This window comes from Propithecus coquereli, unplaced genomic scaffold (genome assembly GCF_000956105.1).
Source record: "Propithecus coquereli isolate 6110/MARCELLA unplaced genomic scaffold, Pcoq_1.0 Scaffold12, whole genome shotgun sequence".
In the NCBI taxonomy this organism is placed as follows: domain Eukaryota; kingdom Metazoa; phylum Chordata; class Mammalia; order Primates; family Indriidae; genus Propithecus; species Propithecus coquereli.
This window is the reverse complement of record NW_012136080.1, coordinates 16,618,903-16,646,373: the sequence shown is the minus strand read 5'-3', so window position 1 is coordinate 16,646,373 and position 27,471 is coordinate 16,618,903. Positions and strand designations below refer to the sequence as shown.

The following is a 27,471-nucleotide window of genomic DNA, read 5'->3' as shown; positions in this document are numbered from 1 at the left end:
ATCCAGAACTCCTAACTCAGAGGATCATATACTAATCCAGATGCCAGATTTTAGAATCCTGGCACCCAGCAGGATGAGATTTACTGGCAGTGGAGTAGGCAGTTGCCACTGGGCTCCCCCAAACGTCTTTCGCATCAGCCCGGCATCCTTAATCTTGTCACGTTGCCTGGAGTTCCACCATAGAGAGACCCCTGGGGTTGATGAATCTTTGTTTTAAACAGCATATGTGTACTTCTGCGGGGATGAAATGGGGCAGCAATCAGTCCCATCTCAATGGGAATTAGTTCCTCCCAGAATGTTTCCCCGTAGCGCTCTGAGATCAGCCCCTGGGGGCTGGAACTTAGGTGTGGCGTAGGGAGAGAATCTAGGGTAGAGACCAGCGACAAGGAGGGAGAAGAGAAAGGATTATGAAGCAATCAGCCCCCGGCAAGGTGAGGCAGATAGTACACACAGTGGACTTTAGAGGTAGAAAAGAAAACTGAGGGCCCCAGGTAGCTCAGGATAAAAACGAAACGAGATGCTGGGGCCCCAGACAGGAAGGGTCACAGAACGGGCATCATTTCATCTGCTTCATTAATCAGCATTGACTCTTCAATCCCCTTTCCTGACTGCTGCCATTCTCTCTCTCTCTCTCTCTCTCTCTCTCTCTCTCTCTCGATAATTTAAAACCCTTTTTAAAAATTAGCCCCCGGCCCCTTTCAAATCTAAGTGAAGGCCAACTCTAGGCTTGCTGCACAGACACTTCCTGGAGGCACAGCCACCCACACAGGTGGGTGCCACCCCTACCATCTCAATGCTGCACCGTGCTTGGAAACAGACCCTTCAAAGCTTTGGACTCAAGCCAGACATTTGCTTTGTCATTGACGAGTATGACGCAGTGGCCCTTGTGATCGAAAGCCATGAGGCTCTGGAGTGAGTCACAAATTTTTCCACTTCAAAAAAGAGTACGCGCTGCTCACAGTGCTCTGTGTCACTGCTTACTTCAAAGTCCTCAGGTCCCTGTTCTCAACCTCTTGTCACCCAGAGTAGGTAGTAGAGCACCAAAGGAGAGATGCAGAGCATTTTCGATATAAAGACATGTTAGCAAAGATCACAGACTGGGCCCGGGGATCAGGAGAGCCAGCTTCCATGCGCTCAGTGTGGATTAGATGGACAAGATGCACGTGGACAGGTCCACTGACCCGCAGTATCCCGGCAGGGAAATGTGGTCCTCCCCGCTCCCACTGGCTTTAAGGGGGCAGTTTCCGTCAAGATTTTAAAGCACTGCTTGTTTCCCTGAGCTGACTTTTCCAAAAACCAGCAAGTGGCTAAAACCTGAGGCCCCTCCCCACTGCCATCACCTCTGGATCAAACCGACCCTCCCTGCAAAGGCGTGAGTGGGGGCAGGTGTGAGGGGAATGCCATACCTGGTCCAGCTTCCAGTGGAACTCTGCGGGGCGAAAGGTATCAGCCTGGTCGAAGTCCTTGCGCAAGAGGAAGACGAGGCGGCAGTTGTGCACGTACAGGGCGTAGTGATGCCGGTTCATTTCTGAAAAGCAGAATGAGGATTCAGAGAGTGATAGAATCCCTGTGTCAGTCTCCAGTAGAGGAGTCTTGCTGTCACATCACCTAGCACAGCTCAAAGGACAGAGAAGCGTGCATTCCTGTCTTCTCATTTACAACTGGTTCTGATGATCATGCTAGATTAGAGCACACATGGTGGAGCTCATTGAAATGGGAGAGGAAGACTCAGGAAAACCCACAGCAAAGCTTTTGCTGAGATGCCACTGGGGCTTTGAATACCAACCTAACTTACAGTCAGATACTGCATCAGACCCAGAGTAAAAATTACTTAGGTTAACAAGCTCTTTATTTTTGGTTACAAATGCTTCTAGAAGGGTTGAGGGGGCTCTCTGCCAATCACTTCAGCCACTCCAGGCTCCTTTAACACAGTGGTTTCTCCTCAAGTTCTAGGTTTTTATTTTATTCATCAGACTTGACGGCAGTGACCACAGAGCACATCTCCTGTCTCTACCTAATCTATATGAAGAGGAGCTGCCTCACTTTTAGCTGCTGCGAGGAGGGGGCAGATTGATTTTCCAGCATTAGACACAGTTCTGTGACTCTCCAAAGCAGTGAATAAATTCCCCTCCCCATACATAGGCAATCAATGGGAACTTTTCTTCTCCTGGTATGAAAACTTCCTTTCTTGCTTAGGAAATCTTATGTCGTGGATCCCAGCCATGATGCCTGTAGCCACAGGACACTACCGATTGGCAGAAGAGGAGCTGTGCTTTGGCTGGTACTTAGAGAACTCACATTTTACTACATGATAGCACACACGGGAACCTACCAGGAGGAGCACGCTCCATAAATGTTGGGTGAATGAGCAGGTGATCATGTGTAATGGAAAAAACATGGACCCTAGAGTCAGAGAGACTTTGGGTGGAGCTGTGTCTTTGGATGACATTGGGAGAGCCTAAGCTTCCTTAACTGTATCATGACAGGGATGCTGGATTATCCTAATGTGCTGTAAGAATAGGAAACTGTGATTGATTTCCGTACATCCTGCACAAACCTTGCCTATGAAGTTTGGGTGGGAGGAATCAACACAATTCCACTTCTAGGGTGGGCCCTGGTTGCTCCCAGCCAACAGGCTCATGCAGTTCACCCACCATGGGGACTGGTTCAGGACCCATGCCTGCGGTCAGCAGTGCAGGCCATTTCCCTGGCCTCAGGGCTTCGGTCAAGAATTGGCAAGTGGCGCAATTCAGGCCAATGATTTGTCACTTTTTTGAGTTCTTCTGGTAAAGAATCCATTTCTCTTTTAACAGAAAGCAAATAGAAGAGGCACTCTCTTTCCCTCAGAAAATTGTCTTGTATAATTGGGAAGCTTGAGCTGCTGCAGCTGTATTTGCTAACAAAAAGTGGATGCACGTCTGAGCACAGATCTGGGAAGCTGCAGCACAAGGGCCAGGCCCCGGTGACTCTACCTTGATGACAACCTTACGAGCCATCATAGCCCTGGACGTTTTCAGTTACAAGAAACCCACATTCTCTTTACTATTTTGAGTTTTTGGTTATCTGATGTCAGTTTGATCTGGACTTCCCATTCTTTGTAGCGAAAGCATCTTAATTGATACAGTGAGGGAATGTGTGGAAAGCATCTGCCCAGAACAGATGCTCAGTAACTGTTACTTATAATAAGGACTATTATGCTGCGTCGTGACCACCACGACATGACAAAGCAGAGTCGGATGCCGTTTTCAGGCAAGCATCACCATTCTTGAGATCATAACCAAAGGATGGTGGGAAGGGGAGTGGCCAGGTGCCAAGTGTGGTGGGACCGGCTTAGGCCAACGTCTGGGTGACCACTCAGCTTCTGGGTCACCAAACCCCCCTGGCCCAGTTATGGGGATTTTACTATGTATTTCTTGTCCCCCTCATCACTGTATAACTGATTTTCTGTAGTTTCTGTTGATAACTGTGAGGAAATACATAAAGAAAGAATTTTTGCCTTTACTTTGCTTTGGAGTCAGGAGAGGTTGGGGGTGAGGAGGAGGAACCAGAAGAATGAAAGAGCAGACCTCACTCTGCTAGAACATCTTCTGGCCTAGGAGGTTTCCCCTTCCCTCTGCCGCCACTTCTCTGGATTCCTGGTGTCAACACACATGCCAGGCGACCTGGCTTATCCCACGTGTTGGTGATATGATTTGCTCAGGAATCAACTTCATTTCTTTTCCTGTCCTTAGTTATTCTTTGTTGAAGATTTCTTCCCTTCTCTTTGTCCACATCTCCGGCAAACCCTAAAGCCTTCTGGTCACTCTCAGATACTAGAATAATCTTGAAGGGTTCAATCCAAATCAAACATCAGTCTCTCACCCAGTTAAAAGATATGCCCCTCCCCTCCCATCAGTTTTACCCACGGCTTGGCAGCCAACAACAAGGAAAAGATGGGGTAACGTCTTTCACTTCTCTTGTTCCATATTCTCATCCCCCATCCTCCTCTTAGCTCCAATCATGGTCAGAGGCAGGCAAAGGCAGCTGAGTGGAAGAGAAGTGTAAAGTCTCTTTAAAAAGCTGGTGGAGTTTTTCATTTTCACACGGATTTTGAAACTCCTCTGTAGTGGCAGGTGTCTGTATATGGCTCCGCCACGGGTGCATGGATTGGTGTTTGGAGAGGCTCTGCAGAGGTCTCTATGATGCCCGCCTTACCTACCACACCCCCAGTAAGGATGGCCTTACTATAAATCTTTATGTAGGAATTGATATAGTAGTTGAACCGGTCCCTCTTTTGATGGTTGGGACGTGTGTGCCTGCCGCAATCCCACCTTTGTTGGCCCTTGTGTCTTCATTCCTGGTATGAAAGATGCTCTTCCCAGTTGACTTTTCATGAATCCTCCTCAGCCCCTGCCCTCTCTCAATAATTCCCTCCTGCACACACATCTGCTCCTGCTGCTGGGATCCCCTCCTCCTGGAATGCAGCCCTCTGGGCTCTAGCTTTGCACAGTTTCGGATGCCCATTTGGCCCACAAGAACAAGAACACCTGTGTTCTGCCAAATCGTAGTAGGGAACCTGTTCTCACTGCCCCTCTCTCCTCACTCTACCATTGAGGCAGCTCCAGACTTCAGACACCCTGGGCAAGAGTCAGGCCTCAGCTTTACGTACCCTAAAGTCGTGGGGATATGCGTCAAACTTTCCCAGGGTTCTCCTGGGCTCTGCTCTTACACCAACCTGGAGCAGACCCAAGAGTGTGCGGCTCAGCCAGCTGGCAGCAGAGAGTGAGATTCCCACTCCTCTCTACAGAAGACAACCTCGATCCTTCTGAGTGGTTTTCTGGCACCTCTGGAAGTGTGGGAGTATGCCTTCCTTTCCCAGCAGTCAGGAAGGCCATCTTAGCACTTTCTACCATGCTGACACCTCTGCCTCTCTCACCTGGTAGTGGCTGGACAGTTGGCCTCTCTCTCAGAAAGCTCTGTAGGGAAGTGGCTAAGACTGTATGTTGCCACTTATCAGCCAGTAAACTCAGAGAAAGAAAGCAGGGGGGGCCGATGTGTGTGCGGGAGGGGATCACTGAGAGAGGGCAGGGGCTGAGGAGGAATCGTGAAAGGTGACTGGAGAGAGCATTGCTCCCGGGGGAATGGAGAGGTAAGGACCAACAAAGGGGGGTCGGAGAGGGCACAAGTGCCCCATGCAATATGCTCGTTGGGGAGACACTGCTGTGTGCTTTGCTCCTAGACACATGGCTAAACTCATTTCACAGTCTCCCCCATGGTGAGGTGGGGCAATGTGGCCAAGTTCAGGGAAATGGAATGTGATTAGGGTGAAACACGCCACCTTCTGTCCTGGTCAATAAAAGCCTTCTGTGTTTCAATCTATTTTAACTTTCTGTTCTGTGATTGAAAATGAAAGCAACAAATGATGCAAGAATCCTTAGTCTCTGAATATCTGGGCAAAGTGAGCTTCCCCACCCTCCAGACCCACATAGGTCTACTGGACAATGATGGGAGGGAAAACCATGATGAAAGAGAATTAGCCATTTCGATTTTTTTTGTTGGTGGTAGTGATGATAGTGGTTTTCTCTCTCTCTCTCTCTCATTCTCTCTCTGTCTCTCTCTTCTGCAGTTAGCCTTTGCTGACTAATCAATTCTGTTGTCCAGCTGTTTATAAATTACTTAATAATGGGCCACCATTAGTAAGTTTTACTTAGCGTACTAGACAGAAATTAGTGCAATCTTCATGAAGGGTGATTTGACAATTCACACCGATAGCTTTCTTAGTATATATTCTCTGAATCAGTAATTCAACTTCTGGTCAGCAAATAATCAGAAATATCCAGAATGCTCATTTTATTTGCATTTAAGAGGAGACAATCTAAATATCTAACAAAAAAGAGCAAGTTAAATGAAGTATGATAAATCCACATGGCAGAGTTTTAAACTGTCATATAATTCATATTTTCTAAAAATATTTTATCACATGGAGAAATGATCTGGATATAATATTATGTAAAATATTATGTAAAGGAAACTGATAACATAATAGTATCACAGGTATTATAAAAATAGATTGAAAATTGTAAGGACATTCTACATATACATAGAAGTAAAAATAACATTGTAAGAAATGCACTAAATGTTATCAGAAAATATCTCCCCAAGTGTGAGGATTTTAGTATCGAAGAGAATACATAAGTTTATGTATTCTCTTTTATATTTTTCTGTGTTTTTCATGTTTCTGCTATAAACATATGTTGCTTTAATTGCTTAAAAAATTTCTGATATAAAAAGCCTTAATCAAGCTTTAATTTATTTCTGATTTTTTTAAAAATTTAGGACAAGGTATTTATAGTTTTCTTTTTTTTTTTTAAGTCAGAGAAGTTAGAGAAAAATCTTCCCACCTCCTCTGTGCCAGTCTTGAGCTAATTTGTAAAGCATTTCATACAAGAGCCACAGCTGAACAGTGCCGGCTCCTGCCAATCCAGGGGTGCTGATGCCTGTTTGGGGGAGTGCTGGGATGACAGTGGGGCATCACTGGCTAATGCGGAGGGTTCAGCCATGGCTGGCCAACAGGGCCCCCTTGAGTCCAGATCTGTTGAGCTGGGTCGGGGCCCTGGCATCTGCACATTTTTGTCAGTGTGCTAGTTATTCTAACAAGGACCACTGGTGCAACAGCATGGGCCTGGAACATGGGGTCAGAGGATCTAGGTCCAACCCTGTTTTTCTCAGTAATCAGCTATTTTATCCTGGGCCAGTCACTCAACCTTCCATATTCCAATTTCCTCCTCACCCCCCCAGGTACTGAATGGGCTTGGCACCGAACCCAGTGCTAAACCTCCGTGCCATCTCATGCAGGTCTGGGGGTGCCTCCCGTACCCCCAGAGAAAAACTCGTTGTTGGCACTGACTCCTCTACAGACTTGTCATATGACTAGGGGAAAGCCAGGAAACTCTGACTCAGTTTCTACATCCTGAAAATACATGAACACTTAGTGCAAAGATCAGTTGACACAGGGAATGTGGGGGGTTGTTGTAGCAGCATAATGAGGATAAAACCAGAAGTCATGATAATAACAACATCAGGTAAATGAATGGAGCACTGATTATATGTCTGGTGCTGCTAAATGATTTATCCTTTATTTCATGTTTATTTCCCCCCTTTTACATATGGGGAAACTGAGGCTCAGAGAGCGGAGTCAGCAACTCCTCAAGGTCACACCTTAAGAAGTGGTCAGCTGAGACATGAACTTTGGCTGTCTGACAGCACGTCAGCCATTCTTCATCGTCTTTTTACTGGCACGTCTCTGTGGTTGTTATTTATTTGGAGTATTTTAACAAAAGAAGTGTTTGGAATGGGAAATTGTGGAATTATAATTAAAGACTGTGCTGTCAAATTTGCATAAGATCTCAGGATATTTGTGTGTGTGCGTGTGTGTGCATGCGTGCCCGGGGAACGCACGTGCATGTGGGTCTAGTGACAAAAGATTTGGATCTAGCTGGATCCAAGCTGACATTTCAGTTACGATACTTACTAGCTGTGTAACTACTTGTGACAAGTTACTTAACCTCTCACGGATGTTTCCTTATCCTTAAAGTGGGAAACACAATAATGCTTTTGTAGAAGTATTTATAGAGATATGAGAAACTGTTTAGTAATAGCTAACAGAGATCACAATTCCTGTGTGCACTGTTCAAAGCACTTCATGTATATAGTCATTTAATCCTCATAAAAGCTCTATGAGGTAGATAATACAATAATGCTCATTTTATAGACAGGGAAAGTGAGGGCACAGAGAGGTTAGGCAACTTTCCCAAGGTCACATAGCTCATAAGTGGTGGAGCACTTTTATCCATCAAGCTGGGAACTGCCTTGCCAGTCTCAGCATGCTGAAAATGTCTAACAAATGTTAGCTATCATTATTACATATGGCAATGATTTTATTAGCAGGACCTTATTCAAAAGAAAGCCTTTGGAAATCTTACTATATGTAATACGGGTAAAGGCAGAGCCTCTTTGCTTGAAATATGGATGAAGCTTCCTTCCCAAGCCCCATCTCGCCTATAGCTGCCCCAAGGCACTTCTGGGAATGCTGGGGTTCTGAGGAACCCTGTTTGAAAACCACTAATTCCAGCTTTTAGATTCTTTGTGTCTGTATCTCTGCTTTCTCCCCGTTCTTACCCCTGCTCAATACCAAGCCTGGCAAATCAGCAGCCAGAAAACCAGAGACCAGAATATATTCCGAGGGCCCCTCTCAGGCTCCTTCTTTTGTCCATGTCCAACCATGTGGGACACAATGGGTAGCCACTTGGAGGGGGTTGGGGGGGGCTGGGCTACGGACTCACCTGTTTTGTCTGAGTTGCAGAGGATGGTTTCCTTCTCAGCTCTCACGCCCGGGCTGGGGCCGTGTTTCATCCACATGGTGATAGTGAACTGGTCCGTTAGGTTCTTGGGCACAATCCCATCGGGGATCTTGGCACCCTGCCTGCCATCAAACTTGAAGATCATCTCACTGCTGTCCACAAGCAGTCCTGCAGTCCAGTTGGTGGCAGCACTGGGGGATGGCAAGAGGTCAATGATACCAGAGGAGGCTCCTGCAGGGGTGGGGACAGAAAGCACAACGGGTCATTCCTCACAGGGAGGTTTTCCTCACCTTCAGCTTTCTCTTCCTGGGTCTGGATGAACTACTCAGGATACTTGTTCAGACAGGTCTATGCCTAGCCCTGAGCTAAGTGACTTGGGAAAAGAAGTGCCAAATGCCATCCTAGCCCCTGAGCTGCTTATGGTCTGCTTGGGGAGGCATCAATAACTCATAAAAAAGTATTGCATGTGGAAAGACAGGGTGCAACAAAAAAGTGTTGGAGAAGCTTACAGAGTTGGGAGAGCCCTGGGGGCTTTTATTAGCAAGGAGGGTTACTAGGGAAGGCCAGGCTTTGATTTGGACGGATGGTTTCATTCATGCACCCATCCGTCCATTAACCTGTCTGCCATCTATTGAGCACAGACCATGTGCCAAGACCCCTGCTAGGGGCTGGCCATATGACAGTGAATCAGACACAGTCCCTGACCTGGAGGAGCTCAGAGCTGATAAGTTGGCATAATGTGATCAGGGATGTGATTGGGGAAAGATCTAGATCCTGATTCCATAAGAAGTAGTGTGTGTACTCATCACTTCGTACTCATCACACTTTTTTACAACCATTCATTGAGGCCAAATGGTGTAGTATTTGAGAACATGGGCTCTGAAGTCAGCAAAACTTGAATTTGACACCTGGCAGCATGATTTGCCAGCTGTGTGACTGTGAGTCAGTTACAACCTTTCTGACTCTGTATGTCCTCTTCCCAGTGAGTGGTGAGGACCGAATGAGGTAATGCGCTGGAGCTTGTGGCAGCACGCTCGTGGAGCGATGAAGATTCACTTGGTGTTAACGATAACATTGTCAGCATCATTATTATTATTATTTCTGCCACTACTATTATTCCAGGCTAAGGCACGAGGACTTAACTTGAAGCAATGGGAGTGCTGTGGGCAGGTTTGTGTTTTAGGAGAAGCACCCCTAGAGCTTAGTGGAGGACTAAGGTGAGAGGGAGCCGCTGGCCTGGCAGAGAAGATTGGACTGCCCTGCTAGAAGGATCCCTGGGCCTCCACTGACTCTCCCTAGGGCTCAGATGCAGAGTTCTCTCATCCTTCTGTCCCACACACGAGCAGGACTCAGGTTTTCGAGGAAGAAGGTGGGCGGGGAGCTTCCTGTTATTTTCAAGTAACAGGAGTCAGGGATTCTAAGGTGTGCCTTGTGCTGGGAGCCGGGTGCATGGGGGCTCTCTCCTGGCATGGCACTGACCAGTCAGTCATAAACTCTGATGGGTTTAATGGACAGTGTTTGTGTGTATTACCTGCCATGTGTCCATGGTTATTGGGTTTTTGACCTCTGTATATCAGAGCCTCATCTCACCCAGGGTTTCTCTTCCAAAGTCAGCCACTACCAAAACTCTGCTACAATTAAAGTGACCCTTTAATTCCCTCAGAAATGTACCTTATTGGAAACCAATATAATTCTTTGGAAATGTTCAACTCAGCCAGTTTTTCCTCTAGCTTTGGAATAGATCATCAGGTCTGTGCCCATTGGCTTGGAATTAAAGGTTATGCCATGAGAAAAATATGAATCGTTGTAGCCCAGATGCTCTGCTTAAAATCATGAGAGGTTCACCCTGGGAGAGGCCTCTGGAACTGTGGTGTCTGAGAGGGTGGAGATTCAGTTCTCTCAATTTGAGCTCATGCCGTAGCTTGTACATATCAAGGGGAAGTGTGGACAGAGTTGATAGTATTATTTCCATGGGTATTGCCTAGGGATTTTGCCTGGTACTGTGCCTGACACACAGTAGGCACTAAATTAATGTTTACAATGGTGTTTCCTCCCACCCAGTGCTCCCATGAGATGCTCCTGGCTGTGCACCCAGTGCCTGGGTGAGCCTGCCCATCCAGCCCCTCGCCCACGCCTGACCCCTCTCCATCACACTTACTGCTCTCATCCCGCGCTCCTAGCTCCTTGGTTGCTATCTGTGTTCCTTACCTGATAAACTACTTCACACCAATGTTTCATGACCACCCAAGCTTTTGCCTTCCTTTGGTACCACCCTCCATAGATATTTGTAAGGCCATCCAGTGGGAGATACATGGTTTTTTGGGAAAAGTTAATTTTCCTAGGAGACAATCCCTAGGAGACAACAGGGTCACAGCTTCTCTGATCCATTAAGTAAGTGGGGTCTGACACCAGATTTTGCCAGTGTGAAGACAGCCGGTGACTGGGTGACACGCACAGTGTTTTGGTTCCTGAAATCTAGCGTGGCCAGAGAGACGCAGGCTGAGCGCTCTGGGCTCCTGACTTCCAGCTCAAGCCCATGGCGCCAACACAATCCAGCAGGGCCCAGGGCAGAGGTGGAGCTGCCGAGGCCACCTCTGCCGCCGTCCATAGCAGCCAGGCCTCCGCATAGGGAGAATGGGCGGGGTTTGGCAGGGCTTGACACTCCACCCCTGGAGGGTCCTTCTTCTGGCTAAGGACTTGCAGTTCCTGTAAAATTCACACCTTCAACTAGCGAAGAACTGATTGTGAATTTCCCCCCAAACAAGTTTGGACAGAGGGAGAGAGACAGGTATAGAGCAGAGTCGAGTGCATGGGGTGATGGGAGAAGGCATCAGGGGAAGGTTGGGAGGCAAAATTGGTTACAAAGTAACCCAGCCCTGGTCAGGATTATTCTACAGGTATACGGGATATGTATAGAACTTTATGTTTTATAGTTACAAACCTACCTTATTTTCCTATGAACTGTTTATGGGCACTGACTGGGTGCCAGGCCTGAATTCAGTGCCTTGCCCGCTCTTTCTCAGTTACTCATGTGTGTGGTGAATACTCTCACGATTCTGGCTTACAGATGAGAAACCCGAGGCTGGGAGAGCCTGGGATCACAGCTGGCAGGTGAGTGGACCCATCGTCAGGACGTCCCAGCTCCAAAGCCCACGCTTCCCGCTGCACCGCCGCAGTGGACCTGGAGGCAGATCTTGTAACCTCCTGCTCATTTCGCAGACACGGAACTGAGGCCAGGGAGGGAAATGACTGGACCAAGATCATGCAGTCGTGCAGCTAGCCAGGGGCAGACCCAGCCTCAGAGTAGTTTTTTCTACCACACAGTAGTGTAGTAGTGTCCAGGAGACCCACGCGCTGACCTGCCAAGCACTGCCTAGTCCCATGGGACCCCACCTCCCTACTCAGGCTGCTGCTTCCACAGAGGGGCATGCTGAGGATGACATGTGCCCTGGCAAAGCCATCACCGTGGAGCTCCTTTGTCTTCCCTGCTGAGGGGGAGCAGCAAGCCACCCTCCCTAACCCGCAGATGTTGCCTGCCAGAAAGCATCAAGCTGCATTTAACCAGATGGTGCAGACTTCCACAAGCTTAACAGATTGTATTTCATTTCTTGGTACCCTTAAACAAACCGAGAGAGATTTACTTCCTTTAAGGTTTTTCTGTCTCTCTTCTCCCCAGGGATCCCTGGGGAAAGCAGTGGGTAAACAGGACGCATCACTTGCAGAGATGGAGCAGCACCATCTGCACATCGGGGTGTATTCAAGATGCTCCTGTGCAATCCTCGTGGGGCCACCAGGCTGCTGACGATCCACATGGGGCTGATGCACAGCAGTTGCAGCTTGAGTGCTCGGGGCTTGGACCCAGAGGTGGGGTTCCCTGGGCCCCGCCAGGTGGGGAAGGCACTCTGAGCCAGCAGATAAGGGTCAGAGTGGGATGAATGAGGCAGATTTCAGGGCACACTGTAGTGCGGGAGCCCAAATGGGGTCTGGGACGTTGGCCACTGTCTGGACCTCTTAAATGATGGGTTTGCATTCTGCCCTGGACGGCCTCGATGAGGCCAGAGGGTGCTTAGCCCTTCAAGTGTCCTGTGGCAAGGGTGATTGACATGAGCCCTTAGGTCACACCTTTCTCAGGGTCCTCCCCAAGGCATGGGCAGGGGCAGGAACGAGTGTGAGGGTCTCAGGGAGAAGAACAGTGTAATCAAGGACAAGGGCCTGGCTCTGTAGAATGTTCTTACCATCAGCAATATTGGCTGCATACTGTCAGCAAATGTTTACGTAATGTCTAAGTTACGCCAGGCACTGTCATAAGAATGCAGCAATGAATCAGACAGAAATGGCGCTACCTTTAGGGACTCAGTGAAAGTCTTTTATTTGCTAGAAGAAGCAATTCTGTGACTCAGAATCTCAGGGGAGTACAGCGAGGCCAACACAAGTGCCATGAGGACTGCCAGGACTGCGTGGTGGCAGAACGTATTCTATTCACGACACACTGCTCTGACCTATGATGCCAGCTCGGCCAAGTGACTTGGTCTGACCAGTGAAATATGGGTGCAACTGACATGTGTTCTATCAGAGCAGAAGCCTTAAGAGCCAGTCTATGGTTCACCATTTCTTTTTCATCTGCCACAGAATCACAGGATTCTAGACCAAGGCTGTTCCATTAGCCTGAAAACTGGCAGAGAGGTAACATGGCACAAAGCCACAGCTGATCCAAGGATGTGGTAGCAATGATACATAAACCTTCGTTATTTTAGCCCCCTATCAGAGTTTGCAGTCATTTGTTACGGCAGCATAACCTGTCCTATCCTGACTGATAATCCATACCAGTGATGACATCAGCAGTTACAATTCCCATTTCTCCATCTGCATACCTTAAGCATAGGCCTGGAGAACTTTCTGATGTCCTTTCAGGAGCTCATCCTCTGTTGATCCTACAATCGGACTATCATTCCACCTCTAGGATCCCAGACAAGAGGGGTTCCTCCAAGGCCTTGGAATCAGAAACTTGGATTTCTAGTGAAGCAAGCTGGGTTTTGGATGAGGGATGGCAGGCCAGGCTCCTGGGGCGGGGCCATGAATACCTAGTTGCTGGCCAGCTCAGGCAAGGCGACTGCAGGCAAAAACCTCCTCCCCCACACAGGAGGGCATGTTGTATGGTAGCTACTTAAATGACCTCCAAGAAATAAGCATATGCACAGAAAAGCCTACTGCTCACTGCCATCATCCATGAGTCAGTGTGCACAGCCCTTTGCTATGTATGATTAGTGATTTAACCTGATTCCCAACAGGTGTTCACCTAGTGTCCATAGGAGGCCCACTTCGGCTCTCTGAGAATGGAAGCACTGGCTATGACTAGGGGGTTGATGCTGTCACCTCTGGAAACTCCAGCTCTTTAGAGATGTCTTGGAGAAAGCCATGATGGCTTTCCGTAGTTGGGCTATTCTGACGGTATAAAAGCCTCTGATGGTGACTTTTAGTGAGAATAAGTTCTGTTAAGCTGCAAGGTGTAGTAGAAAACCATGGACTTTTATACCTCCTAAAAAATTACACTGTAACTTTTTTAACATGTCTGTCTTCCCCAGGAGACTGAATTGTTTTTTTTTTTAATTTTTAGAAAAATTTTAATTGACGCATAATAAAATTGTACATATTTGTGGGGTACAACATGATGTTTAGATACATGCATACATTATAAGCAAATCAGGGTAATTAGCAGATCTGTCACCTCAAACATCATTTCTTTGAGGTGACGAGATTCAAAATTCTCTCTTCCAGCTATTTTGAAATACATAATACATTATTGTTAACTATAGTGGCTCTACTGTGCAATAGAATACAAGAACTAAATGGTCTTATTTTTATTTTTTGTTTTATTTTATCTTATTTTATTTTTGACAGAGTCTTGCTCTGTTACCCTGGGTAGAGTGCAGTAGCATAGTCATAGGTCATTGCAACCTCAAACTCCTGAGCTTAAGTGATCTTCCTGCCTCAGCCTCCTGAGTAGCTGGGACTATAGGTGTACACCATGACACCTGGCTAATTTTTCTATTTTTTAATAGAGATGGGATCTCATTCTTGCCCAAGCTGGTCTTAGACTCCTGAGCTCAAGCGATCCTCCTGCCTCAGCCTTCCAGAATACTAGGAAGGCATGAGCCACCACGCCTGGCCCCTAATGGTCTTATTAAGTGCTATATTATTTCAAGAGTTAGGACAGCATTTGAACATTCAATAAATATTTTTTGAATTAACAAATACATGCACACATGAATGAATAAATAAATGGCAAAGTCCTCTATGAAAATCTACTGGATTCACAAGTATTATAAATCCTGAGAACAACTTAAGGTCTGATCATCTGCACTGCTCTGGCAGATGAACCACTTGACTTTCACAGCACGCTCTCACTCTGTGGCCTTTCCTTCAACAGGACATGTCCTCAGAATTCTTTACTTCACATACACAACAGCTGGCCCAGGTGTCACGTGCAGGAGGTTCCGGCCAGCTGCCAGGAGCCCCGCAATCCTGACAAGGAACAGCCCCTGGTTTCGCTGCTATGAAGGGCACATGCATCACAGACTTTTCTATTTTCTATAACATGTAGTGACATAGAGTCATCAGAGCAGGCCTTTTCTTGGGCTGTTGTTTATGTCAAATTTACTTTGTCCAAGAAGTCTCACTGAAGGCTTCATGGTGCATTTCATACTCCAGGCAGTTCTGTGATGCTCAGCTCTGAAAAGCCTGGTACTGGGACTCACAGTCCTTCATCTAAATTTCTGAATTCAGGGGACCTGAAAAACAGTTGGCCCAGTTTCTCCAAGAAGCCTGGCCTCATGAAAAGCAAGGCAGTGGAGGGGGGATCTTCGGCTACGTCTGGCCCTACAAGCTGAAGGGGACACAGGTTCAGGGGTCTCCACTGTTTTTGTCCAAGCAAGTATCTCCGGATACACATCTCAGTTAGCAATATGGCTCACATCCAGCGCTTTTCTAGGCCCAAAGAGGCCATTTCAAGTGCTGCTGCATCTGCTCAGGTACTTCCTGACAGCGGGCTTGACACCAACTATTGTCTGACTTCCCTTAAACAGATTCTCTCACTGCTCCTCATGGAGCCTACATTGCACGAGGAGGAAGCAGGTGGGCAATGACCAGGTTTCCACAGTGATCTCCCGGGAAGACATCCCTGGCCAGGTCACTGCACAGCTACAGAATCGCAGAGGAAACTCCAGAGCCCAAACCCCCGTGGAGGTACACACACTGACTCCTGGTGTGCACAGAGGGCAGGTGAGTACTGACCGAGGCGAAGGGGTTGGAACGAGCAAGGGGACAGAGAGCATCCTGAGTGAGGGCCTAGGGATGAGAAAGATCCAGGCAGGGGGACCAAAGGGGGAGCCCCGACCAAGCAGAGGCAGAACATCAGGACAAAATGGGCTGAGGTGATGGATTGGCAGGGTGGAGGCAGATCCTCAGGAGGGCTGAGAAGAAGGCTGGAATTTGGCACCCACACCTGCATGTTTTACAGGTATCTGTCATCACTGTCCCCCAAATCTGCTCTCACCCCTGGATCCCTAGTTCTGGCTGGCGGCACCCTCGTCGGTTCAATGCTCACGCTAGAGCCTTCTCAGACTCTTTCTCATGCCTGACAGCTAATCAATCATTGAATCTTGATGATTTTGCCTCCTAAATCTGTCTTAAATTCATCCCTACTGCCTCTCCTCTGGTTCTGAACTCATTATGTCTTGCTTAGACTATGGCAATAATTTCCTAATTGGTCTCCCTGCTTCCATCCAAAGTCAATAAAGATTTGTAGGATGAAAAATGCATGAATACTGAGCCTTAAGGTGTCTTGGCAGCTCCCTTGTGAGCAAGCCTGGCTAGCAGCTTTTCCAGCATCTATGAAAACACACAGAAACTTGTTTCCTGAACCAAAGGTGCCCAACAAGAGTCAGGGATTACAACCCAGCTTCTGTTCTAGAAGCCATCTAACCTGCATTTCCCTTGGACTTTGGAGAGAGCCTGGGGCCCAGATGTGGAAGCAGACCCCAGCCCCAGATTTGCATTTGGGTCTCACTCCTTTGCTTTTTCTCTTTTCTCCTAAGCTCCCCCAACCCCCGCCCCAGTGCAGTTCAAGAGTCAGACATCTAACATGGAGGCAGGACTGACCCTGACCCTGGCCGTTGGCGTTACTGGGACAGGGTTCCCATGAGTGTGGTGGGCGGTGCTATGGGACAGGCCACCAGAGAGAAACACAGACTTCTCTTCAAAGGGTGGCTCCCAGCACCAGATAAGGCCGCATGGTGAGGGGAAACTGCCTTCCTGGCTGAGTTAACCTGCCCTTCTGCAAGGCGAGGTTGGCAGCCCAGATGGAATGAACTGTGTTAACACACCAATGCAATTTTGCTCTAAGGTCTCTTCCCTCAGAAAATCCTTCTCACACTTCATAGCTCCCCATCCCTCCCCTGCAACATTCAAAATCAAATCACAAGCGCGTGCCCTTGGGCCCATCTGATCTTTAGCAAGCTGATTCCATCATCTCCTTCTAACCTGGAGGAGTTTAGGAAATGACTCTAACTCACAGAGGCGTGGGGTCGAGTTGACTTATAATTCAGGTGAGGGGGAGCAAAATGGGATATTCATTCAAAGTAAGATGTCATCTTAGATGGCTTCTCTGCATGCACAGTGGAAGAGAGGACTGGAAGCAGTTTTGTGAATATTGCAAGTCCCTTATATCCATTCTTGCAAGAGCTGTTTGGAATATTGAAGTTGTGGTGTTTTTCCCATTCTACTGCATCATTTCAGAGAGGTCTGTGTTCTCACAGGCCTTCCCTGCCAGCCAGGTGATGAGATTAAAGGAACATGGTGATACCCAAGCAGGGTTTATTTCACCTTCAGTTCCAAAAATTTTCACTTAGTTCTTTGGGCAAGAGCAGTGTGTGTGGAGAGGTGTGTGTGTGTCTGCATGTGTATACGTGTTTGTGTCCATGTGTGTGAATGTTGAGGGAGGAGAACTGCCCCAAAGATAAAAGTGGAGGCGTCCCCCGGGACATGGCAGACTAGACTGTAAATTCAGGCACCTCCCTTTCCTAAGCTCCCCACAGCATGGCTGGAGAGCTAAATGTGAGATCCTGAATGTTCTTGGCGAGAACAAGAAAGAAACGAATTATACGCAGGGTGGGGATGAAGGAGGCCCATCAACACGTCAGCAGTCTGGTTTACCAAGCACACAGGACCGTTCCCACCTTATTGGATGCTCATCCTCTCATTCCACAGGCTCGCTGGAGAGATGTGCATTCCAGCCCCAGAGGCCTGGCTAACCTCTGTGGATGCTGAGCGAAAGAGCCCATCACTCAGACAAACCTACTTCCAATCCTGGCTCTGTCACTGTCTATCTGGGTGACCTTGAACAAGTCATTCTCACTGTCTGGGCTTCAAACTTTCCATCTCTGAAATTGGATGAGTAACACCTTCCTCACAGTGAAGATGGGAGAAGTGAATAAAGTAATTCATGTAGAGTCTGGCAGGGGCCACGCAGCAGGTCTCAGTAAAGCTCAGTCCCCCTGTACCCACCTTTCATAGCACCCCTCCATCAGCCTTGCTTCCCACTCCTGGCCTGCCTCCTCTCCTGTGACACCATTGCACAGCCCGCTGATGACAAGCCCTCTCTCCCTCACACATAAATATCTTCGTTTGCCCACCTCTAGTCCTGCCCAGTCTCTCCTCTGCTGGGGGGGCCAGGCCCTGAGCAGTGGCACAGGGCCCCATGCTTAGCTGTGGCACTTGGTTTAATGCCTTGCTGTTGCTGTATTAAAACTCTTGATAATCTTTGAACAAGCACCCCACATTTTGAACAAGGGCCCCACGTTTTTATTTGTACTGGGCCCTGCAAATTATGTAGCTGGCCTCGTGGGGAGGAGACCAGCCTCTTCCCCAGGGACAGACATCACTCTGCCTATTGGCCCTGGTCAGGTGGCTTTCTATGAACCAGCAGGGCTCTGTCCCAGCTGCTCTTAAACTCATTGTGCCATTTCATCCCCATTTTTCCAATGAAGGACAGAATCACTGCCACATCACTTGCCCAAAGCCATTCAACTGGTCAGGAGTCTGAACCAGGGATGTCTAATGCCAAAAGCTGAACCTTCCAACCATTCCTCCATGATTAAACTTAAAATCCATCCAGGAGTTACATACACCAATGTAGGTGGGGAAGGCTGATTCTTTCCTAGTATAATAAGGTGTGTTTTATTTGTATATATCATTTAAAAGCAATTAATTTAAGAAATTCCTACAGGGAAAAACCTACCACATAACTTCTGAAGGGATTTCTCAGAGTAGGTCTCCCGGTCACAGCCCTTCCCAATGTAGTTGGTCTGCAGCTCCGCGGTGATCTGGAGGGAGGACACGGCGCCATCGCACGTCTCCAGGTGGATGCTGGGGAACAAGGGCATGCTCCCCGAGCCGGGCTGATACTCGATCCTTTTGGCCCAGTCTGAATAAACAAGGAGATGATTAAAAGTAAAGCAGGTTCAGTCAGTTCTGCTAGGACACGTGTTTTGAAAATGTGAATTTGGTCCAACAGATTATTTGTCCCAACAAATGCATTAGCGAACAGTTTGAGAATAATGGGAAGTTTATGTTTGTTTATGCAAGATCTCCTCCCTGAGAGATACTAGGCAAATACAGAAAATTGCATCCAGCCAAACTGAGCCATATAGGAACATAAAAACATGCATACGTACGCACACATACACACACACACACACACACACACACACACACACCTCAGACACCTGCCAGCTACTCAGTTCACCTTGTGCCATGAGCCATGACCATCCACATCTGTAGTTACAGCTTCCCATGCCTGTCAGAGATGACCTTCCGCGCTTCGCAGTAACGTGCCTGCGGCAACCCTTCTTATATCCACTTCCACAAGCAAAGCCTCTTCAAGGCAAAGTGCCACATTGATTTAGTATTGTGTAGCACTGTGTTCATGTTGCCTCCCTCTGCCCTTTTGGTGCCCACTGATGATGTTTTTGAGTGTTGTGCCTCTCACCCCACGTCTCCATCTTGCCTCATATGCTGATTTTTAGAAACTGTCTTGTTACAAAACAAGAGACAGCGCAATTGCTCGAGGGTTACATGAGGTTACAAGGAGGGGTGCGGGGATTCTCAAACACTCAGAACTGTGACCCACTGACATAGGGCTGATGGTCATGTCACTGCTCTTTACTGGAAAAATAACTTGGAGATGATAAAGTGTTGGAGAGGAATGAAACCACAATTAATACAGCACTACGTGAGAACAGAGCAATCACAAACACAACCAGTGTGAGTGAGCGCACACAGGAACTGATCGACACAACAACAGTGTGACCAGAAGTCAGAGCTCATTCAAGGCAAGCTCTGGTGACTGATAACCCGCACTTGCTGGCCACAGCGGGCACCCACGCTCTGTGAGGACACGTGTCTGAGAGGGCCGTGCAGCCGTCCTCGGCCAGACTTGCAAGTAGAAGCATGAATCTGAGTCACCAGTGTGAGTTATGGATACTATTCGTTTACAGATCTCACATGTTTGTCACAGAATGTTATTAGATGCTGTCCTTTTCCCGAAGTAGAAATGAAACGCTGTGGAATCGCCTGCCCTCCCCCATGAGACGCTCAGAAGGTCCTCACGTGTGGGACTTGGTGTTAGGCTGCAGCCACCAGAAGGCTCCTCACCAGCTCCTGGTGGGCCACCGGCACCACCATGGTGGTACCAGTACCACGGAAAAGGCTGGGCTTAGGGCAGCCAGACAGCTTGTTCACTGAGCAACCATTTGCTGAGGGTTTGTCTCCACGTGCCGGGCTCCACCGGGAGTACCACAGACACGGCAGTGAACGTGTCAGGAGCCGCGGGAGAGAGGTAGATGATGAATAAGCTCGCGCTGTGTCATCAGAGAGGCGTGACAGTTCTACGAAAGGTGAAGCTGGTGATGGAGAGGCCTTCAGATCGAGCATTTGCCTCTGAGGGCTGAGTGCCGAGGACATATGCGCTGGCGGAAGCCTCAGGGAAGCACATTTGGAGCACATGCAGCAAAGAGCCTGGCTTGACTCTGTGAGGTCAGATCGTCCTTGGGCAGGTTACTATGGAAGGTGTCTAAGCCTCTGGCACCTCATCGGTAAATGGGGACCATCACAATGACCTTACAGTGTTGGAGTAAGGATGAAGTGTGACAATGTGTACATGGCATGCAGCGGTGGCCCTGATCAATGCACTTCCCCAGTGAGGAAGGGGCTATGGGCCCTGCACCGCAACCCTGCCATGTTCCAGACAACTGTGCACTCTGAGTTTAGCTCTGAGCCCCCACAGTAACCAGCTGCCACGTACAGGGTTTTCTCTGAGCATGGCATGAGCAGAGGCTGCACATAATGGTTGTGAGGTCCAACTCCAGTGAACTTACAGTGGGAGGATATTTGGATGAGAGTGACAATGCATGAAGAACAGTATACACAATTACATGTTTTTGCTCATAGCAGGCAGGACCTGTGTGGGCTGGCCCAGAACCCCCGGAGGATGAGATCATGGAGCTGCTGCAGCCCATGTTCCAGAGGCCCCAAGTTCAATCCTAAGGACAAACCACTGGGACAAAGGAGGGCGTTTTGTCAGGTGTTTCTGAAAGTCACAGTACTGTAAGAAGCCATCTACACATGGCCGGCTATGTAGTGTCCTAGGTACAAAATGTTTGATGCCACTGTGCATTTGATCATGCTGATTCTTCTACATGGAGTTCCCTTTCTATCACCTTGCCTCTTGCTACCTCCCTTGTGCAGTCTTTCAGGATTTCTCCAGTCTGGTTAGATGCCCCCCTTTGTACTCCCACACTATCCACAACATTCGACTGCTGCATTCAATTCCATGCTTCAAGGCCACTCTGAGTCCCCATCACACTGCACGGTGCCTGGCACTGAGCAGATGAACACTAGATAGTGGTAGAGACTGTGAATGAATCCCCTGTGATATCTTATTGAAATCATTCATTTGTACGCCTGCCTCCCTTAGTAACTGTGAACTCCTTAAAAGCAGGGATCGTGATGTTTGTGTGTTTTTTTTTTGTTTTATTTCAGAATATTACAGGGGTACAAATGTTTTGGCTACATGGATTGCTTTTGTACTGCTTGAGTCAAAGTTACAGGTGTGCCCATCACCCAGATAGTGTACATTGTACCCGTTAGGTATGATTTCAACCATCTCCTCCCTGCTCCCACCTGCATGACTTCCGTTGAGTTTTACTTCCAACTGTGCACATGAGTGCTGATTGGTTAGTTCCAATTTAATAGTGAGTATATGTGGTGTTTGTAAAAGACACTTGCACTTGAATGTTTATAGCGGCACAACTCACAATTGCAAAGATGTGGAATCAACCCGAGTGCCCATCAGTTCGTGAGTGGATTAATAAAATGTGGTATATGTACACCATGGGGTACTACTCAGCCATGGAAAAAGTGATGTTTGTGTTTAAAACCTCCACACCTAGATCAGAGCACAGGAAACATTTCCCAGGTGGATGTGGGGAGCCCCAGACACCTAACCTTGACTGCCACTGTGGCAGCTCTTCTTGAGCTGCCTGGTTGCAGCTTCTCTGGCACTGATCCCATCTGACCCACCCTGCCATCCAGCAGAACCATTTATCCCACCAGCAGCAGCACATAACACGTTTGGTTCTCTTTGTCCTTGGCAAGGCAATTGGTCTAAAACTGATGATGGAGGAATCTACTTTCCAATAACAAGAAATGACACAATGGAGGCGGCCAGTTTTCTTTTTTTTCACCTCTCTCATCTCTCCCTGAACTCTTTCTTTTTATTAAATTTATTTTTATATATTTTTATTTTTCTTCATAAGAACTCTCAACAAAGACTCTCCCTTTCTTTATAAATGTAAATTAAAAATGGAAAGAAATGGTTTTGTGACGAGGGCCTTGGTGTGAGCCCCGCAGCACCAGTCTGGAGATCCCCCAACTCCTGCAGTGTGTGAGAGCTCCCCACAATGCCTCCTCTGCTCACGGTCTCATGAAGCTTCTTAAGCTTCTTCCCTGGAGAAACCCAAGACACCCTTGGTGTTAATTCCCTTTATTCTGTGGGTGGCTGCAGGCATCTCTCTTGCATCTAGACATTTTGGTGGTTATCTACGATGAGAAGTTCCACCTCAATTCTTTTGTAGAAGGAGTGCGAATAAACAAGCCAATACATCATGAAGGGAAAAGCCAGGGGAGGCACAGTCCTAGTGGAGTTTTCCTCCTCTCGCCCACCCCTGGCTGGAAGGGCAGGGCCCTCTCCGGCTGCTGGGGAGAAATCGGGTACAAAAGGGCATCAGGAACATCTCAATTGCCAGTTGCTTTGGTAACCTCATGAGGCTTGTTTTCAAGGGTTTATAAGGAGCAGGTAAAATTGCAACCATATAGCAATAGAAATTGATGAAGCTTTCTAAGTACAGTGTCCTTGAGAGAGTGAGCAGTGACAAGCTCACACAAATATGTCCATCTTCCAAGGAGTTAGGGGTGGGGATTAGGAAAGCAAAAGGCAAGTCATCAAGTTCAGCCTTTGCCACATGAAATGTCTATTCATCATCCTTTCCTGGAGCGTAGGATAGCATGGTGGTTAAAAGCAAGAATTTTAAATTTGGCCTTCCTGAGTTTAAATCCCAGCCTTACCACTTACTGTGTAACTTTGGGCAGATCACTTCCCCTCCCCAGTCCTCAGTTCCCTCTTCTGTAAAGTTTACGTTTACCACCCAGAATTTTGGAGGGATTAAATGTAGAGTCATTTCAGCACCAAACACAAAGGATATGTTCAATAGGTATATTATTGTTAAATTGTCATTTATTCAATAACACTTATTGCAGAAAATAACAGTGATCAGGCACTTACAAGGTGCCAAGGACTTTTATATTTATCCTTTTGTTTAATTCTCCCAGGGACCCAGCGAGGGGTTGTTATCATCTTAATCGTGCTAATGACGAAGTCATGGCTGAGAGGTAGTATGACTTGCCCGAGGCCACACAGCTCTTTTATGAAAGCTCTTCCTCTATTCTGAGGATTTTCCAGAACAGAGAACAACTGTAATTATAACATATGCATTTTTGAACATTGAATTTACACTGACACTTAAAAAAAAAAGCGATAATCCCAATGCTGACAAAGGATCAGGAGTGTGCTCCGTCTTAGCACTGCCGACCACGCGGGCAGTTTGCGGGAGCGGGAGGTTTACTTCGACACTGAAGGCTCCCAAATGTAAGTCACGTGAACCCTGCAAAGCTGTTGTCACCTTACAGCCTCCGTTGCCTCATCTGCATGTATTTGAGATAATTATACCTCCTCCTGGGCTTGTCCTGAGCAGGAGATCCTGCAGGCAAAGGGCCCGACGCAGAGACTTTCCCACGCAGCCTCATTGTGGGAACGTTCCCACCCTTGATTTATAAGCTTGCCCAACTTCACTGAGCTGTCCTGCTTGGAAACAAAATCTTTTTAGTTTACAAAGGGCCTAGAGACTACTTTATGAATTGTGGCTCAATTTTTTTCTCGAGTGGAGAGAAAGGAAGCAGACTGCCTGCTGTTTTAATAATCAGGCCTAAATTACCCTGTAAGTATTTCTGAAAAAGCTATCGGGATTTAAACTCCTTCTTTGTGGATTTAAGGATTTAGAAACATGATGATTTTATTATGACTCCCACTAAATTTGGGGAACATGTGTTTTCTTATCAGGAGACTATTAATCACTTGGAACTTGCATATTAGATGCCTAGAGGTGGAAAAAACTAATCTGAGACTTCCAGAAAGCACAGGCTTTGGGGGTTCTTGTAATCTGAGACATTCAGTTCACTGTTCCGATTCTGTGCTCAGATACGATGCAGGACTATAAGGGGAAGGTGCAGCCGGCAAAGACGCTCTTCTTGCCTTAAATGCGTGTGTGCAGGGGCCTCAGCTTTCAGTGGGTGAAGAAGTACCAGGATTTCTAGGAAATTGCTGGATTTGTACGAGGTGAGTGGTTGTATATAGGGATGCTGGAAAGTGGGAGGGATGGGAAAGGGGTCCCCTGAACAAGGGTTGTTAGGGCAGCCAGCATTCTAACGAGGCTCTGCAGGCATTAACCATCTGCCAACATGCAAGATTTTCTCTAAGGAACGGGCGGCTTTGATTCAGCACCAGGGGTCTTCCCCTCCTACTGGAGAAGCTAAAGAGATACCTTTGCTGGTGGTGAATGTGTTATTGCCACTGGGCGTCTGGAGCATCTGAACTGGGGTGGGTTAGGAAGTAGACATGGAGGTCAGGTGACGGATGCCGGGGAAGAGGTTTGGATTTCATCTCAGAGCCCGTGAGAAGCCGTACGCAGGTGTCTAGTGAGGGCGTGAAGTTCAGACTGTGCTTTGGAATGGCCTCCCAGCAGCTGGGTAGGCCTGGCGTGTTCATTTGCAGAACAGCAGGATACTCCTGACAGATGCCCCTTGATCAATGCATGCAGGTGTCGCTTCCGACAGGGTCACACAAAGGGGAATTATGTCCCTTTCAGGTCAATTCAACTTAGTTAAATTTAAGAGTGTTAATTCTGTGGCTGGACAGACTCAGGTTTGAACTCTGGCTTTGCTGTTTCTTGGCTGTGTGGTTTTGTGTAAATCACTGAACTTCTCTGAGTCTCATTTTCCTCTTCTTGTAGAATGAGGATAACACAGATCTACCTTGTGGAATTGCTTTAGGAATTGGAGAAAAGATACGCAAAGCACCAAGAACAGAGCTATTGTCACGACTACTATTATCATTCTTTTCCTTACTCCGGAAGCCATGTGCCAGGCAGAGCCCTAGGCACATGGAGGGCACAGAAGTGTGAGTTATCGCCCATCACTCAGAGGAGTTTACCGTCAGGGCAGTGGCAGCCACGTAGCCAGCGTTAAGGCTGACAGGAACAGAAAGCAGACTGCAGGGGAGCACAGAGGAAGGGGCAGTTCTTGCTGAGGAGGGGCTCCCAGGAGGCTCTATGGAGGGAGTGGCCTGGGTGTCTGTTTTACTATAGGCTTTATTGTTGTGTAAGTGTGGCAGAGCCGATGGGTGAGGATGCAATTGCCATTGAAAGGATGGTTTGATATACTCACAGATCCCAGGGGGAGGAGCGTGGTGTCACCCAGGAGGTCGAGGGAGGGGAGACTGGGCAAAAGGCTTTACTGAGGCTTCCCTGGGAAGAAGCAGGTGAGGCAGGGCAAGCGGGTTTGGGGCCGGCTAGTTTGAATCATTTCAGCAGGCTCTGGGACAAGGGGGCTGTCCCCAGTTGTCAGACACCTGACTCCAGGGTGATTAGGTGGTGGATGGGAGCCCAGAGTGTGAGAGCCCCATAAAGGATTTGGTTTGGGGGTATGGGCTCTGGATTGGTTGGTTTGCATGTGAAGAGTTGTTTACCGCCTCTGAGAATGGGCTGACCCTGAGAGGGGCAGTCGCTCTCGGATCATCTAGGCCCCGGATGAAAAGCATCAGAATACAGAGAATAAAAGACCGGTTGATACAGCACTTTGGAGTGAAGGGGATGCCAGAGGGCAGTAGAGAATGCCAGGATATATTCACCTGGGCCAGGTGTGTGCACAGCTCCAAGCTCGAATGGTGCCATTCAGATGGCAAATGATGCTAATAGCCCCTGCCCACCCCTTCCCCAGGGTACACCCCAGCAGCTGGCAGGACTCAGAAAGTACAGACATATGTGAGTCTGGGGGAGAGCCTCACGGGGCCTGGTGTCAGGTGAGGCCAGAAAGGAGCTCTGGGGCCAGATTACACGGTCCTTGAGTGCAGCGCCAGGGAGTGTGTTCTTTAGAGTGTGGGTAACAAAGACTCCTCCAAGGCCTCTGTGAAAAGGTGTGACAACGCTGACTTCTGACATTGGCTTTCTCTCTCCCTAGGGATGAGTTCCTCAGTATCCAAGCCTGACTTTGGATAAGGCCATAACAGGGAATGGCCTGAGAAAAACCAGCAAAAATATTTTCTATTTCTTTGACATTTCCCCCACTCTGTTTGAGAAATGAAACCTATATCCCTGCCTTAGGCCAGGGGTTGGGAAGAGGAGGGAGAAGGCCTTTTATTCTTATTCTAGGGGCACCAGCCCCCCGGGTGGGTGGTTGGTGGAGTTCACAAGCTTTGTCTTTGGCAGAGATGGGACAATTAGAATAGTTAACCACAATAGCCTAGAACTGAGGGGCCCTCCCTTTAAAAGCTCTGTATTAATATTTCTGCTTATGTTCAGGAAATTTGCATTTTGAGATAAGAAGGTCTACCATTTTTCCCCTTTGCTGGCAAAGTAATAAAAATTCTCTTTCCTCCTCCGCAAACCACTCATCCTCTTTCTTCTGATTCGGCCTCATGATCAAGTGCCAAGCTTTTGGTAACAAGGACACGTGACACTTAGACAGTAGAGTACAAGGTTAGGCATGAGGAGTTAGAGGCAGGGGTACTGACACTGCCTCCTCTGCTTACCAGCTACTGCACCTTGGGCGAGTCACTTAACCTCTGTGTGCCTCAGTTTTTTTATCTGCAAAGTGGGGAAAAGTCACAACTACATCTCATGGAGATATTGCAAAGATTAAGTAAGATGATATGTGTAAAATGCTTAGCAGAGTGTCTGACATGCAATAAGTAGTCAAGAAATGTGGGCTATTTTTTTTCTGACATGTGGAATGTCTGACATTGTACATAATTTTATTTAACAGTTACAAATTTTCAATTATTAACATGCTTTTTATTTAACCATGTACAACACAACACATGGCTGGATGAAATTTGTCTATTTTTAATTTAGTGGTTTTCTTTTTTCAGACTTTTACTAGGTACATGCATTTTGATTACATAATTTGCTTTTATAGAGTTTGAGTCAAAGTTATAAGTATGCCCTTCACCCAGTTAGTGTGCATTGTACCCATTAGGTGTGATTTTACCCATCCCCTCCTCCCCCTCCCACCTTCTTGATTTCCCTTGAGTTTTACTTTCATAAGTGTTGATCAATTAGTTCCAATTTAGTATTGAGTACACGTGATGTTTGTTTTTCCATTCTTGCGATACTTCACTAAGGATGGTCTCCAGTTCCATCCAGGTTGTTACAAAAGATACTAGATCACAATTTTTTTTTTTTTTTTT

General features: G+C 47.5%; 1 protein-coding gene across 1 annotated transcript in view; it reads right to left on the bottom strand.

The window, feature by feature from the left end:
- Positions 1-27,471, bottom strand: part of CLSTN2 (calsyntenin 2) — a 593,278-nt gene that overhangs the window by 73,222 nt on the left and 492,585 nt on the right. The window contains exons 6-8 of the mRNA XM_012664412.1: positions 18,634-18,819; positions 8,322-8,570; positions 1,407-1,528 (exon numbers count right to left, since the gene is read on the bottom strand). Coding sequence (XP_012519866.1) covers positions 1,407-1,528; positions 8,322-8,570; positions 18,634-18,819 — 557 coding nt within the window. The remainder of the gene's footprint in view (positions 1-1,406; positions 1,529-8,321; positions 8,571-18,633; positions 18,820-27,471) is intronic.